Source organism: Quercus lobata, chromosome 5 (genome assembly GCF_001633185.2).
Source record: "Quercus lobata isolate SW786 chromosome 5, ValleyOak3.0 Primary Assembly, whole genome shotgun sequence".
Taxonomy (NCBI): Eukaryota; Viridiplantae; Streptophyta; class Magnoliopsida; order Fagales; family Fagaceae; genus Quercus; species Quercus lobata.
In genome coordinates, this window is record NC_044908.1 from 72,573,800 (window position 1) to 72,593,685 (window position 19,886).

General features: G+C 33.5%; 1 protein-coding gene and 1 pseudogene across 1 annotated transcript; both read right to left on the reverse strand.

Annotated features, from left to right (window-relative positions):
* Nucleotides 1-2,666: 2,666 nt before the first annotated feature.
* On the reverse strand, nt 2,667-3,916 carry LOC115989149 (annotated as a pseudogene).
* Nucleotides 3,917-6,805: 2,889 nt separating this feature from the next.
* LOC115988517 (peroxisomal membrane protein PMP22-like) lies at nt 6,806-12,027 on the reverse strand. Its single transcript, XM_031112084.1, has 7 exons — nt 11,792-12,027; nt 11,347-11,445; nt 8,359-8,460; nt 7,918-7,993; nt 7,352-7,422; nt 7,177-7,262; nt 6,806-7,043 (listed from the first exon to the last, which is right to left on the reverse strand). Exons 1-7 carry the CDS (start codon nt 11,855-11,857, stop codon nt 6,989-6,991), a joined length of 555 nt encoding a protein of 184 aa, XP_030967944.1. The 5' UTR covers nt 11,858-12,027; the 3' UTR covers nt 6,806-6,988.
* Nucleotides 12,028-19,886: the final 7,859 nt, after the last annotated feature.

A 19,886-nucleotide genomic window follows, 5' to 3' on the forward strand; every position in this document is an offset into this window, starting at 1 on the left:
TCACAAGTAGTCATATCATATGGGATGAAAATAGAGGTAAATCCCCAGCCTTTTGAATGACAATTTATTGCATAGAAGAAAATGTATTATCCTTGTTTGTTTTTGGCCACGGTCAATTATAGGCACTGTCTAAAATTACATGCGTGTGTTGGACCTCAAAATTAGTAAAGAGAGGTTCCCTCAACTAAGGCAATCTACACTGAATAAAATGGTTAAATCTTACTCTTCTTGCTGGTCCCGGTAGGCCGGTACCAGTAGTCCAAGTTAGGCTAATCGGATTATATTTGTTATTTTGTTTGACAATGCTTTGGCTTTCTGCTATGTAAAATTTGATTTGATAAGTAGGTGATTAACCAGATCCATTAATAATTAATGACTATGGTAAGCTAAAAGCTTAAAAGAGAAAAGGCATTGTCAACCAAAAGAACGAATCACCAAGAGAGTTAACCTAACTTGAACTACTGGTACCGGGACCAACAAGAAGAGTGTGGATTGCCTTAGTTGGGAGAAGCTATTTCAAATTTTTGTTTTTCAAAAATAAAAAAGAAATAGAAGAGAACCTATCTTCAATTATTTTAAGGTCAAAAACTAATAGTTTCAATATATAAATTATATAAATAAAGTCTAACTGACCTAAAAATTTTTGCTAACGTTTTTCTTAATAATTCAAGTAACATGTAGTTGATGCATAAGTTAAAATAATATATTATGATAGGATAGTCTGAAAGTGACTCGACATCACATACATCTTGAAACTAATAAATTATGAAAAATATTGGGTCTCTAACATGATTTTTTTATTTTGGTAATTAAGCATTTTTTGCAAATACACAATCTTTTTATTCCATTTCCATGTAACATTTCATTTTTTTTCCCCTATCTTTTCAACTAAAACCACTCAAATGAGAGAGAGCGAGAGATAGCGACCAAACTTCTCTACGCAGGTTGGGTTCTCACATCAATCTTCACCTAGACCATTTAATTGAAGCCCTGTAGCCACATATCACCTTCATCCCCATCCTTTCCTCCATTAATGGCCATGGTCTACAACCATGTCGCTGAAGTAGTGAAATCCTAATGCAGTCTTTCAAATATTTGGAATGCACGTCTTGGGAAAGTTTAGAGATGGAGAGATGGCGACCTAACTTCACTAATCGCACAAGGTTAGTGCTAGGTAGTCGTATCACTCTTCATAAACCTTTTTTTTTTTTTTTTTTTTTGAGAAGGAGGATAATTCATCATTAAAATTAAACCTGAAGGTCGAACCGTACAAAAAAAGAGATGTCTGGATCTGTTCCTCCAAACCTCTAAGGGAAAAGATAATCTAACTCTCTGGACTAAGGCATGCGCTACTTCATAAACCATTAATTGACACCTGAACTAGCAATCCAGAAAACAATTTTTTAGTTGAATATCATTAAAAAAAAATAAAAATAAAAAACATCCTGCAAGTGTAAGTGTGAGGCAAGTGAAAGCAAGATTTAGGTGGAAGAGTTGAATCGGTATTATCAGTGTAAGCGTTAGAAGACATTGAAGAAGCTAAAAGCTCAAAAGTTGAAGAAAAAGCAAAAGAAAAAATAACAAGAAGGTCCTAGAGAGTGTTGGACAGAACAAGAAATATCTAAAATGGTTAATGATTCTCTTATACTAACCATACCAAATTGACAGAATATTTCATTATTAGCTGACATGAATAATTCTGTTATAGGAAGTAGTTAGTTATTTTTTTAACTCATCTGGTGATCCAACTATTGTTGTACTATGATTTACACGTGTAAATCTTTGTTCATACTTGCTACTTGCTAGCTATACTGTTCCTTAATTAGCTTTACTTAATTGGCTTGTAACAACACGTCGTCGTTTCCAATTACTAGCGTCTTGTGTGTCACTAAACTGCGTTGTTTCATCATTCTTCTTGACTTGAACTTCTAATATTTATATACCTATATGATACCAAGTTAAATTCATAAGTACTATTATACCGTTGATAATTTGTCGTTAATTTTTTTTTTCCAAAATCACATTGTTAGATTCAGGTTTTGGATTAGAATCCAGCATTGTTATTGTACCGAGTGCAATTAACCCCAATCATTCTTACAAATTTTTTTCACTTTTTATTTTTCTTAACTTTTTTTAATCAATGGCTGAGATTGAAAATTGCTTTTTTAAACATTGAATCTCAACCATTGAGAGGAATTGCATCCGGTCTAGGGTATTGCACTTGATTTCACTTCACATGTTTTATATATTCTTAACATGCATACCAATTTTCATGACCAATTAGATATTATTTACTATTAGATCCATAAACTCATTTTTTATACATTATTTTGAACTACCAAAACTTGAATTTAAATAATTGATTGATAATATGGCTTGAAATTTTGCATGCATGTAGAGTATAAAAAAAAAAAAAAAAAAAAAAAAAGTCTAATTCAAGTGTGAATTTGTTAAAATTCACATCTAATAAAAAAAATATTAAATAATATAACATAATTTAAAGTTACACCAAATATAACTTGAACTAATTTTCAATGCCTACCAAATAATTTTAATGTTTACCAAACTTAAGAGTAGCATTATGTACAAGATTAGATCACATAATTATCAAGTAAATTTTCTCTCCATAAAAAAAAATTCAAATAAATTAATGAACTACTATATCATCAGAATAGCTTGCTTGCAAACTCTTCAATGGCCTCCTCCCCTTTTTTTGAAGAAGATAATGCAGCAAGATGCTTGAGTTCTGAAAGACTCCTGCCAAGCTGTAGTGCCACCTTTATCTTAAATAGTTCTCCGTTCTCTCTTCTCTCAAACTTATATTTGATTCTATAATCTCTTGCATGAGCCTAAAGAAACCAGCATTGCTCCTATACATCTCAAACACCATCCCAACTTTCCCTCCATGCTCCAATGTGTTTACCACGCTTGCCAAAGCTCCAGCAATGACTGCAAGCATCACAGCCCATGCCCCATGAGTAGTGCCCAAAAAACAAGACCCTAAAGCCGCAAGGCCAGTCAATAAAGGGCCAGAAATTGCTAAGATCTTGTTAACTTTCAAGGCTTTTTGACTCAACCTCAAGTACTCAACCACATCCTTCCTCTTCAAAACCCCAACAATCTCTCTCATTTCCTCTTCCAACTTTCCATCCCAGCCATTCCCATCTATTTCTTCACCAAGTCTCTCTAATCTTCTTTGTCTTTTTGGAGGCCACCACACTGTTGGTTCCACAGTTTTTGGAAATTTCTCAATCATCGCACCTAGTAAAGGAAGTGGATATGCCTTATCTAATGCCAAAACTTTCTCCATTGCTTCATTGATCACATCTATATTAGTCAACTTGTAGAGAGACATAGTTGTTTGCATCTCTCTATAAAGCTGCTTAAATAATCTAGCAGCGTTGCGCTGTTCTTCACCTAGTTGTGAAGGCTGTATCTTGTTCATCACCACCAAAATGACTGTGGCTGCTAAATATAGCAAGGTAGAAGATACCTTTAGTGCCACAAGAGGTGTACCAGTACCTCCAATTGCTGCTAGTCCAGCCATAATAGCAGCAGACAGAGTTATTGAATTAATAGATGTTAGCAACAGGTGGTTCCAGTTGTCACGTTGTGCTCCGATATTCTTATGCATCTCCACTCTATCAGCAACAGCCTCCATGATTGCATAAAACTTAGCAACCACCAATGCTTCCGGAGGATTTGTGCTCTGCCTTTTACAAGTATTGAGATTGATCACAGAGTTGTGATCCTTCTCCAGCTCCTCAGCCAAGCCTCTACTAAAGATTGTTGGTATAAAAAGAGGACTCATCTGGGTTTTGGGTGCATTGGCTGTGGCTCTAATACTTCTTCTACAACTACATGATGAAAATGGACCCATTGAGTACAAGAATATTGGAGCTTGAAGGATTGACATGCTCACAATCTAATAATGGTCTTTTATTGAGTTCTTCTCCAGGCCGGCTTCGATGGTGTTGTGAATGTTTTTGACTTAGCAGATGAGTATGGTGAATTGGGGTGGAGTTGTCCTTTGGCTTTGTTATATATAAAGACTAAAGAGCATTATGTAAGAGACTGCAATCTTTTCCACAACTTGTTTAGGTGACAGATTATAACTCGAGTAATATTACTTTCACACTACTTTTATTACTGTACACAAACACAACAAACAACCCTTTAAATCTCTTGTTCCGTAAATGTAGACCGTGTAGTTGAACCCCTTAAAACATGGGTTTGGAGCTTTCTACACATGGCTTTAGAAATTAGACCACCACTTACCGTATAATCTGGGTTTGGGAGATTGCAGTATTGCACTGTTCGTACAGTTTGGTTTGCTCAGAGTTGAGGTCTTTTATGTTGACTTTGTAACACCGATAACGAGTAGAACCTTGAAACATCCAACGACTTAAAGACAAAAAACTGTCGCCTCAACCATTCTATATTTGAAATAAATATAAAGAGTTCAATGAGAATTAGACCACTTGCATTTAATTATTAATCCAATATAATATATTTATTATATAAAAAGAATGCATGGAAATCACGAATCACTGGTGACATAATTTTATTTCAACATATTTCTCCACCATTCACATTTGTTCCCTTTTTTGTTTTCTTCGAGCTATCTCCACTTTTTATAGGGAATATGTCAGGAGAATGAAATACCAATAAATATAAACAAATCTTATCCAAAATTTGTTTGAGACATTGAGCTAAACGTTCTATAAGGACTGAAATTGGATTGGACCTAATATAGGATTTGGTTGTAGTCCAAGTTGCTCAAACAATAAATTTGTAGAGCGTAGATGAAAGAACTAGATCTACTCTAAAAAAAAGACGATAAAATTGGTTAATTTGAGGCTATTAAACACATATAAGACAAGAAAGTTCGTCCTCGGATTGGCCTGAAGAGCTTATATTATATTATCTTGTTTTTCAACAAAGTTATAAGAGTTCATAGTCTTATCATAAAAATTGCTTGATTTCTTCTCCGATCCTCTTTTTAGTACATCTTCTCATGCTATATACTACAATCTTGGTATCATCCCTACCATACACGTGTAGGTTAGATTTTGGATACTCTTTGCTGTCTCATCTAACACCTCCCAGAACCAGCAACTAGTAGCTGTAAGGCTGCTTGACCACTGTTCAGGCATCACCTCCACATTAATGCGGTCAGAGGGTTAGTTGAGAGGCATTTAATGCGGAGGTAACAGTTTTTTGAAGATATTTGTTGCCCTTCCCCTTTCTTACCCCTTGTCCAATGTCCAACTCTTAGTTGTGATGTAACTTCGAAGAAAGTCCATGATGATATAACACTCTTACTGACCTCGGACCTTTGTTGCCGAGATGGCTTTTCTCCTCGGACATTCGTAGGATTATCTCATATTATCTCTACTTTTCTCTTTACTCTGTTCCCCTTATAATCTTATCTGGATATCATCGAATTGACTAATGTCTTCAAATTGGGTCATAGGCCCAGTTAGTACAGTCTTAACAGTACCTCCTGATTAATTGACCCCCACACGTTCTTTGGCATACCTCTCTCAAAACTTAAAAAAAAAAAAAAAAAAACTCATAAATTTATATATATATATATATATATATATATATATTTATATTTTTATATATAGAGAACTTCAACTTATGGTGTCCATTCTTGATGAGTGCTCTTTATTATCGTACCAAGACACCAATCGGTTTTTAGTGTAGATAGAAATTGAACTTGAAATCTCTTATTCAACCATAAAAATTTTTACTAGTTGAGTTAACTGAAACCCACAACTCATATATAATAGTTTACCAAATAAAAAAAAATTAAAAAAAAAAAAATTAAAAAAAAAAAAACTCATATATATTATATTAGCATGATTTTCTTTTTTCTTTTTATATAACATGGATTTGCTTGAATAATCATTGATTTTGTTCAAAAGATATTTTGTTTCTTGAGCATATCGATTTTTTAATTCTAGTACAAAAACAAATGAAGAAAATAGAACACTCAGATATCCCCAAAAAGTTTTGCACATCTTTTCTGAAAGTCTTGAACATCCAGTACATTGTCAATCCACAAATCTTGAATATCTGTAACTATGAATTACGAACATATATTTAATAAATAGTAACTACATATCCTTCTAATTTTTTTTCCCTTTTTTTAATACCACCTTTGTGGCGCACATAAAATGCACACCACTTTCACATGCCCAGGATAATTCATCTTGTTTGTTCATTAAAAACGATTAAACCCCACAATTGGTACCCGATGCCAAACAATTCCAGAAAAAGAATCAACCACCCTTATTACCAAAACAGTTTGGCAATTTTCGGACTCAGTTTGCAATGAATGTTATAGACTCTTCTAAGCAGGCCCTGCTCTTAGGTGTTGATGAGCTTATGGACATAATGTTTTATGGTCTTTATGTTATATTTAAACCTCAACTATATAAGGTGAGTCCCAGAGTTCGATCAACATTCAAAACTCAAGGTGGTATATTATCAACATCATGCAAGTATATGCAAGAGGGACCTAAGTGTATATGTGAATTTTACATAAATTTGATAGAAATGCTGCATACAACAATAGTAAATTTAAGAATTTATTGATTCACATGTTTTTTATTTCTTGGGACTGTCACTCTCACATGCTTTTGTGGGCTCGCTAGCAGGCAAGAACTTACCTCGGAATGGAAGCAAAGCAATCTTTGACATATCCTTGGTTGTTGAAATTGACATAAACTTGTAGCAATCCAATTGTCAATTCTCTTGTTTGCACACTCCCATGAAAAAATTTTAAAATGACAAATGACAAATGCTTAGTGAAGCATGAAATCATTGATAAATAATCCACGGATACCACACAGAGAGTCAGGATTGATATTCAATTATTTAAAAATACATGAATGCTTAGACATCATCTTTGAGCCACAAAGAATAAGCTAGCACAAACTGTGCATTTGTCCCATCTGAAGACTCAATTTCCTTGTTTTCATTTCGCCTTTGTCAATGCCATGGATCTTGCTCGTAGATTCAGAAATATTCCCCTAAAAAATTTATTAAAAAAAAAAAGGAAAACACCAGAGAAACACCACTTTCATTTTGGCAATTAACAGAAATGAAAAGTAATTAAGACAAAAATTCATGCACATAAGTAGAGCAGAAGGGAGTTATAGGTACCAGCCAAATGCAATGAAGCTATGGAAAATGACACGAAACTGCAACGGCACATACTGGTGATTCACCCACCCAACAACTGGCCAGAACTGTTCAAAATGATTAAGGTAACATTAGGATACAATTCATGTTTTCACGAAATGTATTACAAGAATTCATAATGAGAACAGAGCAATACCGTCCAAGCTGTAAGCTGCACTGATGGATAATCCTTCTTAATTTTAGTTTTCACATGCGTCCAGGGTCTTCCTGCATTCACATTCCTTTTTCCAATTATTACAAGCAGTAAATTGTACAACTTTATAGCATGCTACATGATAGTTCATATGTAACTTACATGCTTCTTTTAGGCTGATTGTTTTTGAAAACTTGAGAGATGTTTGACAATTAAATTTATTTAAGAGTTGACACCAGAAAAATCCTAATATATATATATATATATATATATATTCTTAAGGCTGATTGTTTTTGAAAACTTGGTAGTTGTTTTGACATTAAATTTATTTAAGAGCTGACAATAGAAACAATCCTATATATATATTGCATGCACCTGGCATGTCTTTCCATACCAACCTCCCCCCCTCCCAACCAAGAAAAAGAAATACTGCATACATTAAGGAAGGACCCAGGGAAGAAATTACATTTGATTACTCTAAAAACAATTACGAATAATCTGTTATTGGCTCCACTAATATGTCTCGGTGTCTGGATTCTTTATATAACACTTATATGTGATAGACTTACCCTCAATAACCAACCCATAGTAAACCATAAAGAGCAAGTTGTTCCAAGGTGAAGATGTCAACTGTTCCAGCACCACCTGAAATAATTTGACAAGGCAGTTTAGATTAACCTCTTTGTTCTTCTTCAAGGCTAGGATGACTTAATAGATTAAATGACCAGTGGCTGCTTACTCAGGCTCTGAGTACTAACTCCTAATTTCAAGATAATCAGTACCTGATTAACCTCATACAGTCTTGGATATATAAATAGGAAAGCAAACTTCTGTTTAAAATGAACATCAAGGAAAAGTGGCATATAGTTGTGAAGATAAAAACCAAATAATTGAGAATTTGAAATTTTTTCAGTATTTTGGTTTGCAATGATTATGCTAAAATTCCAGATAGCTATTCATCACTTCTGCCCACTCAGTAATCAACCAGAGCATGAGGGTGGGTAGCATACCTTCTTGGCTACTGTTTTTGAGTCCCTCTTGCCCTTGAAAATTTTGTCCAGTACAATATACAGGAAATGCCCAAAAGGTCCAAGATATAAGACTCCAAAAAGCTGCAGATAGCTATGTTAGAAATTAGGAAGTAAGACTGGAAAGATAGATGAAACAGTAGATAGAAACATGAAAATCAAAATATAAGTAGTTGACATATATACAACTCCATGAAATTAGCATCTTTAAATTTTTAGTACATTAATATTGTCAGGTAAAACAAATAGTGCATTCAAACACATCCAAACAATTTTAATCAACCTTTTTTTTAACAGTTTTAACTTTTAAACAGAGACATAAATTGTCACCTAATAATAATTGCACTTTTTTTATTTTTTTATTTATAAGTAATGAAATTTCATTCATTAGAAGGGAAACACTCATGTACACCGGGGGTGTACTCAGGAGTAGTACAATCACTCTTTCAAATTACAATGTTCAAGCATTTCTAATAATTTAGAGCAGTGGAGGGCTTTAAAAGCTACACTCCAATCCAGTAAAGTGTAAAAAAAGAGAGATTTAATCCCAAGAATAGACTGTTCAAATCCCATCTCACATTTCTTTCCTTCCAAAGACACCACATAATGCAATATTGCAATACAGCACAACCCTCCAAAAAGCTATATTATGGTGCATACCAAAGGCACCTTGCCAAGCTGCTAACAAATCAAGAACCCTCTGTGGCCTATACCAAAGAAGACCAAACAAACTCCAAACCATTGACCATAGCCCATATGCTATGGGAGAATGAAGAAGGAGATGGTCCACTGACTCCCCACTCTACTAACACATATAGCACCAATCAACAATGATAATAACTTTCTTCCATATATAATAAGAAGACAAAATCTTCCCTAAGGCAGCAGTCCACAAGAAGAAAGCTACCCTCGGATGAACCTTCGAAAGCCAAGCCAACTTCCAAGGAAATAACATGCCAATAATAGAAGAGAGGGAAAGGTAGTACCCACGCACTTCAAAACCCTGGCTCTTGGCTAGTCTCCAACAGAGAGTATCAAATACTCCAATTCCTAATCTTGGACTGATCTAAAGAACTACACATCCCAATGAAGCTTCCCATTTGGGAAATGCATAACCTCCACTATAGAGACTGCTTACCACAACTAATTCTATATTAACTCCTAGAAGGCCTCTTTAAGTGGACAATCACCACACCACAAATCATGCCAGAATTTTACTCTAGTACCATTGCCTACCTCGAATTGTATAAACTGAGAAAAAGTCAATCACTCCTGTCTTATGGATTTCCAGAGACTTAACGCCATAAGGACCTGACACCCCTTCTGTACACCAATCAACCCCATTCACTCCCATACTTTACCTCTATGACCCTCCTTCATAGATGATTTCTCTCAGTCCCATATCTCCACAAACATTTCCCTAATAATGCTTGGTCTCAGATTCTGAACACTCAATCCGCCAAACTGAAGCTGTCCACAAATCTAAACCCAACTAACCAGATGGAATTTAGGTTCCTCACCAATACCACTCCATAAGAAATCCCTTTGAAGCTTCTCCATACAGTTGACCAGCTCCGCCAGAATGGGAAAGAGAGAATAATTGCACTTATAATTCTTATATTGAAATCAATCATGAGCATCGCAAGCAAGCATGACTTGCAATTCATGCCATGCATTTTCCATTAGGGTGGCATGCTTTTGGTGTGATCCATCCACCTCACAACTAGGTTTGGTGATTATATAGTTCTCCAGACTGCATGCCCAAATACCAAAAGCCTGCTTGAGGGATTGATTTTCCAACAGGTCTTGAAGAACCAAATTTATGCCATACCATTAATTTATATTGAACCTAAAGGTCCCAAACCCCATTCCCTCATTGTAATTTGAGGTTATCGGGCATCCAAACTAATGAAACAATTCCACAATTATCCACATTCATTCGGTACTCACATCATCTGAAGTTAGTATGCAAGTCCTAATAAGGGACAGGTAAAGATATAGAGCATGAAGCCATGAACTTTACATTCCAACACACTCACACCAAGTTTCAGAGGAGGAAATAAAAAAACAAAAATAAAATAAATCCCCCAATCCTCAGCCAGGTACTTAAATTTCGGTGCTGCATCATGTGGTAGTACAAATGATCGAAGAACTTGGAAAAAGTGATACCAAGATTTTCTAACAGTAGCAATTAGGGGAACTACTTCCTGAGAACTTGCTCTTCTTAGGTGTATTTATTTTTCAGTCCAAAAGTAATTCAAGATATCTTGCCTATGGTTGAACAGGGCAAATTAAAATGTTAGTATTTTGGGTAAATTTTCCTGCATTCCAGAACATACCAGGTCTATATATTCATTGCACTATATATAAATTATGGTCATTGGTCAATGATAAATCATAACTTTCTCAGGCATAAATATCGACATAACTTATAAGATATTACAATTACAGACCACAGATATCAAAATTTCTCTTTCTTTTTAGCACTAGCACCGACCTAGTTCACATTAGCATCTACCACAAATATTTGCCAAGATTTTAGCATTACTAACTACAAAGAGCATCTTCTGAATTCTGATTATTCTAAAGATGATAAATGGTACCCTACTTAATGCCACAACTAATGTTGCAGAGTATCATATCAACGCACCAACTGAAATGATACTCACTAAAGCCACTACTTACTGTCCTCCCATCCTCTACATTCACTTCATTATTTTTTCATGTTCAAATTAGGAACAGACTCAATCTCCCGGTGTCAAAACACAGAGCACCAACAGGTTTGGTTTGAGATTTTAGCATCAATTTAGGCCAAAGGGTCCTCAAAATCCAATATCAAAAAAAGAAAAAAAAAAAATGCATACGTGCACATGTACAATAAGAAGCTTTATACTATACAATATAACTATCTTCAATTGAATTGACAACATAAGTAATTTTGCTATAAATTGAATTGAGAAAGAGCTTTACCACTTTGAGAACAAGCCTTCTCAGTTGAATCTTCTGTATCCCAGTGAGCTTCTGCGAAACCAAGTCACTGATCCCCGACAACACCCCTGCTGTAATTGCCTGATTTAAATAACAAATTGCACACTGATTAATCGCAGAGAAAAAGTAAAACCCAATTTATAGCCGTTAAAAATACATATATAATTCACTTTCAGCACAGAAATAATACAAGAAAATTAAATTTGACATTTTTCCTGATTCAGCTGAATGTTCGTGTCATATAATTCCAAACCCAGAAAAGAAAAACAATGGAAAAGATTCAAACTTTCATGTTTCTTCTATTTCCTCTTCATTTCTCAGCAACCAAACATGGGTCAAACGAAAAATTAAGCAAAATCAAAACTTCAAACGAACCCAGATAACCAAAAAAAGAACAAAAATTATGTGTTGTTTTGTTGAGTGAGACCTTGGTTCTCAGTGGATGATGCTGAAGCTGCAACAAGTACTGGTTCAACAAACCCTTCTTTGCCATTGACCCAGAGCTCGATTTTTGCTTCCAACTCCTTGAGATTTTGCGAGTGAATTATTATTAACAAACTGCTCCCTTACTCCTGTGTTATTATTGGTCCAAGTAGTCTAGTACAAAATAATGCTATACTGTCATTCAGCCAAAAAAAAAAAAAATTTTAATGCTATACTGCCATTGAAAAATAATGCCATACTGTCATTGACTGACAGACCATGAGCGCAATTTACAATGCCTCTCTGTTCCAAAATATCTTTCGTTTGGACAATGTTTTGAGTGTTGGGCCGACAGGCCCAGCCAGCATTGGTATTTTCGTCCAAAACCTATTGGAAATCATCCTTTAAATCAGAATTGTGCTAAGCATATAGTTGTGTTTCCTTTTGTTTTTTGGCTAAATATATTCTTGTTTTTCTGGTTGGTTTTTTACCAAGAAAAAGTTAACCGATGTTGTTTTTTAAGTGTTAAATTACAATTAACAAAAAAGTTTAAACTATTAGAATATAATAAATTTAATTATTTAATTATGTAATTTTAATACTCGTCTTCACATATAGACTGTAGCTCCTTCTTTTACTCTAATAACATATTAAATTACTAATTATTTCAAAAGTTTGAGGTATTAAGAGGGGGTAAATTCTATCATTTTATTACATAATTCTAATATTAAGGACATGACAAAATTTAGTTACAAAATTAATTGTAGCCTAAAGTTACAACCTTATTTAATAAAATAAACATTAATACATATTTTTTGAAAATCTAACTGTTGAATTGAATGTTCTTTTTGCTCTTAATACACATGTCAAATTTTGTGTCAATTGAATATTCTTTACTTTATAATCTATAAGTTTATATTTTATGGATACTTTTAAACTATAAAAACTTACAATTTAAATAATTTATTAATGATATGGGTATTGATCTATAATTTTCTAGAAATTTTGCAAGTATGGAAAATATAAAAAGAAGATGTGATCCAATGGTGAATTTGTCAAAATTCATTTCCAATAAAAAGATATTGAGTAAGGTTGTACCCTAAGGCTATAACCAATTTTATAGCTAAACTTTGCCCGATATTGGTTTTTGAAATATTTTTAGAAACTTTTTATAAGAAAAAAAAAAAAAAAACTTAATTTTTTTTTACTGTTTTATATATTTTTCATGAAAGTGATATTAAAATTTTCTTAAAATAGTTTATTAACAAAGAGTAATGCCATAGTCACAAACTATTTTACAACATTTTTATAAATTATTAATGCAGCAAATTCTTATTAATTCTAATATGGGTCCACCACTAACATCACATTTATATTTATTAATGATTATTTAAAAATTACCAAAGCCACATCAACAATTTGTAAAAATATAGTAAAATAATTTGTGTTTGTAGCATTAATGCTCTAAAAACACTATTACTAATTCTATTATAATTTGGTAGAACTCTTTTACTAATTCTATTAACAAATGCTCTTAAAATACTGTTACTATTTTTTTTTTGGTTAGAACTCTTTTACTAATTCTTGTGCTTAATAAAATGGCGTTGGGGTTTGGGGTTTGAGGATTGAGTTGCAGTGGACTTTGTTGAATGGGTTTGGCTGTTGGCGAGACCTTTGAAAGTCAAACCCAACCTATTTGTAGTTTGTAATACCTTTCCAAGTCTATTTTGAAAGCCCATTTTGGTTGAAGCGGAAAATTCAAAAGAAACTGGTTACTGGTTAGTACAATTTCCACTTTCTACGTCCTACGCGCATACAAATTTTCATGATATATTATTCATAACTATTTACATATTACTTTAAAAATATTTAGTATTCTAAAAATAAAATGATATATTTTTCATAACTATTTACATATTACGTTAATTTTGGTGTCATTCAAAATTTTAAATAGTATCATTGATAATGTCATGAAAATAATACTAACACGTCAACTTCTTTCAAAATCATTATGTGTTGATTCATATAAATATATACACCTACTATTTAAATAAGTTATATCACTTGTTAAACAGGTTATATAAAACTAAAAATATAGTGTGGGAGCCAGGCTCAAGAGGAAGGATTTAAACCTAGATAGTTTTGATGGAAATAATAGGAAGTACCAACCTAATTACATGTCCAAATCTAAAAGAAAAAATATTGGAATAGGTAGGGATTTTTTTGAATCCATGAAAAAAAGTGTTGACTTAAGCCTGACCCATTATAATGTTGGCTGGAGTCGACCCACTAGTCACACAAGTTGAATACTTTTTTTTCGAAGATAAATTTTTTATCATTTCCTTTTACCATTTTTTGGCTTTCTAACTTAGTGTAACATTCACATTTTGCTCTTCTTTATTTCCTTTCTTTCTAAGTTCTTTTCTTCTCACAAATATTCATATATTATTTCTTAATGAGGTCGAGGCTTGAAGGCTTCAATTTAGTAAACCTTAGACAGTATAAACTTAAGAATTTATGTATTATTTAACTTTTATTTATGAATATCTTTCTTTTTTTTTTTTTTTTTTTTTTGTTCTCTTATTTGTATTGAAAAGAAAATAAAAGACAATATATCAAAAAAATTATTTTTTTTTCATGTAAAAAAAATAAGGATCATATTAAGTTGACCTGATCTTCGAAAAGATCATATTAGAGTCATAGGTTTTACCATCCATTTAGGACGTCGTTCCATTTTTTTTATCTGAATTTAATTGGATTGAACCCAAACACTACGTTATGTCCTATTTTTCAAGTCTAGATAAGGTGTTGTGGACTTATAAGTTCTAAAATATGGCAGAAACACAAACTTTAAGAGTCCTTTCACAAATTTTTCTATTGTGACCATAATAAATATACTTATGCAAGGAAAGACCATGTCAAGAATTATAAAACTAGGACTTAGCAAAAAACAAATATAAAACTTGGATCAAACCAGTCTCCTATAGAGATGGGGACATAACTCTTAACTGATTAAATTCAATTAAAAGTAATGTTCTAGTCAATGGCAGTTCCCATGAAATCATCAATACTTGGCAAAAAATTAATCTGAAGGCGAAGGGTATTATCTATGATATTTAGAATGCAAGTAATCTATGATTTGGCTGAGTGGAAATGTAGTATGAAAAAGCCGTATATAGCAGTAAGACATGCTTTCGACTTGGAGATGTTGACCCCTTATAGTAGACTCAGTAGAGCCAGATTGCATTATACGTAATAGAAGAAGTTAAGCAACCAAGGGTTTTAGTAATTAATAGTTTCCAAGTTTTACCACGTCGCATGAGAGACCCAAGACAAGGGGGGAAGATTTTGAATTTGAATGTTATGAATTAAGGAATGGGTTAGCCAATGGACCTAAGCCAAAGAGAAAGAAAGGAAAAAAAAAAATAGTCAGCCAATAGGTTGGGAGTCATCCACCTCAAAAGTCACAACTGGGTTTTATGATGATAGACTATTCTTCAGACTACATGCATGCCCAAATACTGAAACCCTGCTTGAGGGATTGATCTTCAGGCAGGTCTCTTAAAAGAACCAAATGCATGTGTGCCGTGCCATATAGTACTTACTGGAACTGAATCCAATTCCCACATATATAGTAATTTGAGGTTTTCAGTCACTCAATCTAGTGAATCAATTCCACAAATAGCTACATTCTTCATCCAATACTCACCTAATTAATCTGAAGCTACTCTACAAGAACCAATAGAGAACGGGGAAAGATAAAGGGCCAAGAAGCCATGAATTTGCATATGTTCCTTGAAACATTTTGGGAGAAATTAAGTTTTACCATCTTATATTATATATTTTTTATTTTTTTTTATTTTTTTGAGAAACATATATTTTTTATTATACTTTACATCCTAAACTTTTTCAAATACATGTTTTACACCATAAACTATGACATTTGTTAAACTTTGTACTCTAACGTCAAAATAAAAGAAAAATTATACTTTATCACCCTAAACTATATTTCTTATTACACTTTGCATCCTAAACTTTGAATTTTCATCCAAACTAACATCAAACTTGATGTTAGAGTGCAAAGTGTTACAAATATCATAGTTTATGGTGCAAAACATGAATTCAAAAATTTAGGATGCAAAGTATAATTTAGGGTACAGTTTAAGGGGGTAAAGTATAATTTTCCCAAGATTTTGCTTTCTGTCTCATATTTTATCAAATAAGTTACAAAACTAGTTTTTTCTTCTTCTTTTTTTTATAAATAAAAATTAAACTTTTCTTTCTTTCTTTTTTTGTCTTGGTACGTTTAAAGAATAACCTATAAAAAACATGTCTTGGTATGTCTAACAAATAAGCTATCAGAAACTATAGAAAGTCAAACTTACTGAGCACCAAATTTTAGAACAGGAAATAAACCCTAAAAGTACCTCTACAACCCCACCAACCCAAAAAGAAAAAGAAAAAGAAAAAAAAAATATATATATATATATATATATACACATACATACATGTGGGTTGAGTCCAAGTTATATCTGATGTAATTCTAAATAATATTACACTACTTAATATTTTTTAATTGGATGTAAATTTTGACAAATCTACTATTAGATTACATTATCTTCGTATATTCGCAATACTTGCAAAATTTTAAGGTGATCAAAGATTAATAGCCATGTCATCAATCAATTTTTTAAATTCAAGTTTTTGTAGTTTAAAATAATGCATAAAAGATGAATTTATAGATCAAATGGTAAATAACATCCAATTGACATGAAAATTGGCATGAATGTTAAGAACATATAGAATATGTAATTTAATAGTAGGGTTTTCAAAATATAAATTCTATAACAAGTTATTGGATTGTGTAATATGACTTAGAGTTATACTAGGTGTAATTTGAAGGCTTGCATTTTTGCCTGAGATTTTGATAGAAATCAACAATATAATTGAGAGATCCTAGAAACCTTTGAAGCTGAGTTTTGTCTAGAATGTCATCGGGAAACTTATCAGCAAATTGGGTGGCTCTGTCTATGGGTTTGATAACACCATAACAAATATCAAAACTTAAGAACCGAACACTAGTTTGGAAAAGTTTAATCTTTGGGGCTGAGACAACCAGACCATTGGACTTGATGGTATGGAGAAATGTTCGGAGGTGTTTCCAATGTTGTGCTAGGGAATCTGAAAATATGAGTACATCATCAATGTATACAATGATGTGACTGGAGAAGGGATTGAAGATCTCATTCATGATGTTCTGGAATTCAGAAGGTGCATTTTTGAGACCAAAAGGCATTACATTCCATTCGTAATGACCAAAGGGTGTGGTAAAGGCTGTCTTGTACCTATCAGATTCTTGGTTCACCCGTGTCAGCCGAGAGAAGGGCGTTTTAGGGTGTTAGCGTTGTGGAGAGTTTGTGGCAATAAGAGGTTGTAGTCATGGTTTTGAAATCCGGACGGGACTGTACGGTCCGACCGGAAAAACCGTGACCCGCTCAGTTTTACGGTTTTTTTAGCATCAAGAACCGTTCAATGTGAAAAAGGCAGGGACCCGTACCAACCGTGGTCGGACCGTGCGGTTCTGAGAACCGTGACCGGTTTTTGAGGGTCGAACGGTTTCTTTTTGCTTCAGCTTTTCCGATGAATTTTGGGTACACCAGGATGAAGTTTTGATCAGATCTAGAAGAAATAAAAAGAAATGAAAGAACACGAAGAAGAACAAAGATCAGAAGAGATCTGATAATTTTTGGAGGTGCTTAAGCTTCACTGATTCACAATCTTCAAATCTGCTGCAGAGGAAGAGACAGCTTTTTTTTTTTTTTTTGATAATCAAGAGAAGGAACTCTTTTTGATTGATAACACAAACACAAACACAAACACAGATACGATTCGTATCATACGAACACAGAGAGACCACTGATGAAAGAGCAGATTGTTGATTGTAGAGAAGAAACCCAGCAAGCAGATGTAGGCGACTCCAGGACGAAGACCAAAGTTGAGACAAAGAGCTCACAGAACAACAAAAAGGAGAAAGATAAAATAATGAATTATGGCTTCACTGCTTCAGTGGCCAAAAGTGAAGATAGAGATGTGGTCAAGGTAGTAGGTGGGGTAGGTGGGTGAATTGAATGGAGTTCCACGTTTTGCTTTGCTAGTGGTTGGAATTTTAACTTTTTATGTTTTGTTTTTATTTTAAAGAAAATAGTTGATTCTTATCTTACCAGTGGGCCACGTTGCCTGTAATGCAATACAAATATCATCCGTTCATCACATTAAATAAATAGAGGTGTTACGTTCGCAATATTTTTACAATATTTTCACAATAAATTATAAGTAGTTAGTTGTTATTAGTTTAAATTTGAACCTAACGCTAAAATTAATTTTTTACTTCAATAATAATAATTAGTAACAATCTGTCACTTAGAATTTGTTATAAAAATATTGTGAAAATGTTATGAACATATTATTTTTCTTAAAAAAATAAATGCATTCGTAATTTTATAAGTGCCATGTTGCGGACATGCAACACAATTATACAAATACCATTTTTAATATATATATTTTTTATTCTAATTATTATATTATTAGATATTATCACAAATTTAATTAATCAACGTAAAAAATACTAGGATTTAATATTTCTTAAAGTTATGAATTATGATATAGAAAATACATTTGAAAGATAGATTTCTTTGTTTCTATAAAGGAATAATAGATCTCTCTCTCTCTCTCTCTCTCTCTCTCTCTCTCTCTATATATATATATATATTTGATAGGAATAGATCTCTATATTTAATTGCACATTGCACTATTTTAGTTAATTTTTAAAATATTTTTACTAATTTAATATAATTATTTATATTTTAAATAATTATTAAATTAATTATGACGTCATCACGGTTCGACCTCGGTTCAACCTCGGTTCGACCTTAAAAACCTTGAACCTCTTCCTTTTACGGTTCAATGAACGGTCCGGGTTTCAAAACCTTGGTTGTAGTTAGCTTGAGAGAAGGCATTGGATAACATATTCAAAATAATGAATAATGCACAAAATAATGGATAACTATGGCGGTTGAACCAGCCAACTTGATTGAATATAAACAGTAACTTACAACTTATTATCGGCCAAACTTGGCTCTGATACCAAAATGGGGTAAGTTATAGACAAAGGGGGTGAGGGCCGACTGAGGCCATCAAGGGGCAGAAGCATAAATAAAAGGTTACACTTGTAACGCTATAATCATAGCCTTCACAACTGTAACCTTTTATTTATGCTTCTGCTCCCTAACGGCCTCAGTCAGCCCTCACCCCATTTGTCTGTAACTTACCCCCTTTTGGTATCAGAGCCAAGTTTGGCCGATAATAAGTTGTAAGTTACTGTCTATATTCAATCAAGTTGGCCGGCCATAATTATCCATTATTGACCCATTTCAGGCTCTCAAGATCCTTATGATGGTTATAACTTGGACAGCGATTAGGCAATTCAGAACAGCTCCAGGATGCTCCAGAAGCCCCAAAACAGCTTAAGAACCACCTTTGCAACCCGGTTACTATTCCAGAACAGTACTCGCACCAACAAAGTTGCAGACAGACTACTATTCATCCACAGTCCCAGAACACTATGCATGATCACTATTTAGAAAAGTAAGGGGACAAATCACTATTCATGAACAGTGACCGTTACTGTTCATCAAACAGTGCCCCGACAGAATCATCCAGTTTACTGTTTACTTTCGGCTGAAAAGATTTTCACCCAGAGTAAAAGCAATTCACCCTCCGTGATTCCAGCAATCTCCTGAAAGAATCCAAGGCTTCCTCCAGCTATTTAAGGAACCCTTTACTTCAGTCTTCAGCAGGTCCAATTAGCAGTCTCCATTCCAGAGATTAGAAACCTCCCTTCTCTTTACTTTGTAAACAGATGGCTTTTTCAGTTTATTTTCAAGTTTACACTTGTAACGCTATAGTCATAGCCTTCACAACTGTAACCTTTTATTTATGCTTCCACCCCCAGACGGCCTCAGTCGGCCCTCACCCCCTTTGTCTGTTACTTACTCCTATAGGAAGAAAACAAAGCGATTGTAACTCTCCATTTTGGAAGG

What these genes read in the sequence shown, in the direction of transcription:
- LOC115988517 (XM_031112084.1), bottom strand. Translation starts at nt 11,857, where the DNA reads ATGGCAAAGAAGGGTTTGTTGAACCAGTACTTGTTGCAGCTTCAGCAT. An exon ending in GAAGGCTTGTTCTCAAAGTG is followed by an intron (nt 8,461 to 11,346) that starts GTAAAGCTCTTT and finishes AGCTATCTGCAG; the next exon opens with CTTTTTGGAGTCTTATATCT. An exon ending in AGCTTCATTGCATTTGGCTG is followed by an intron (nt 7,044 to 7,176) that starts GTACCTATAACT and finishes TAAATTTTTTAG; the next exon opens with GGGAATATTTCTGAATCTAC.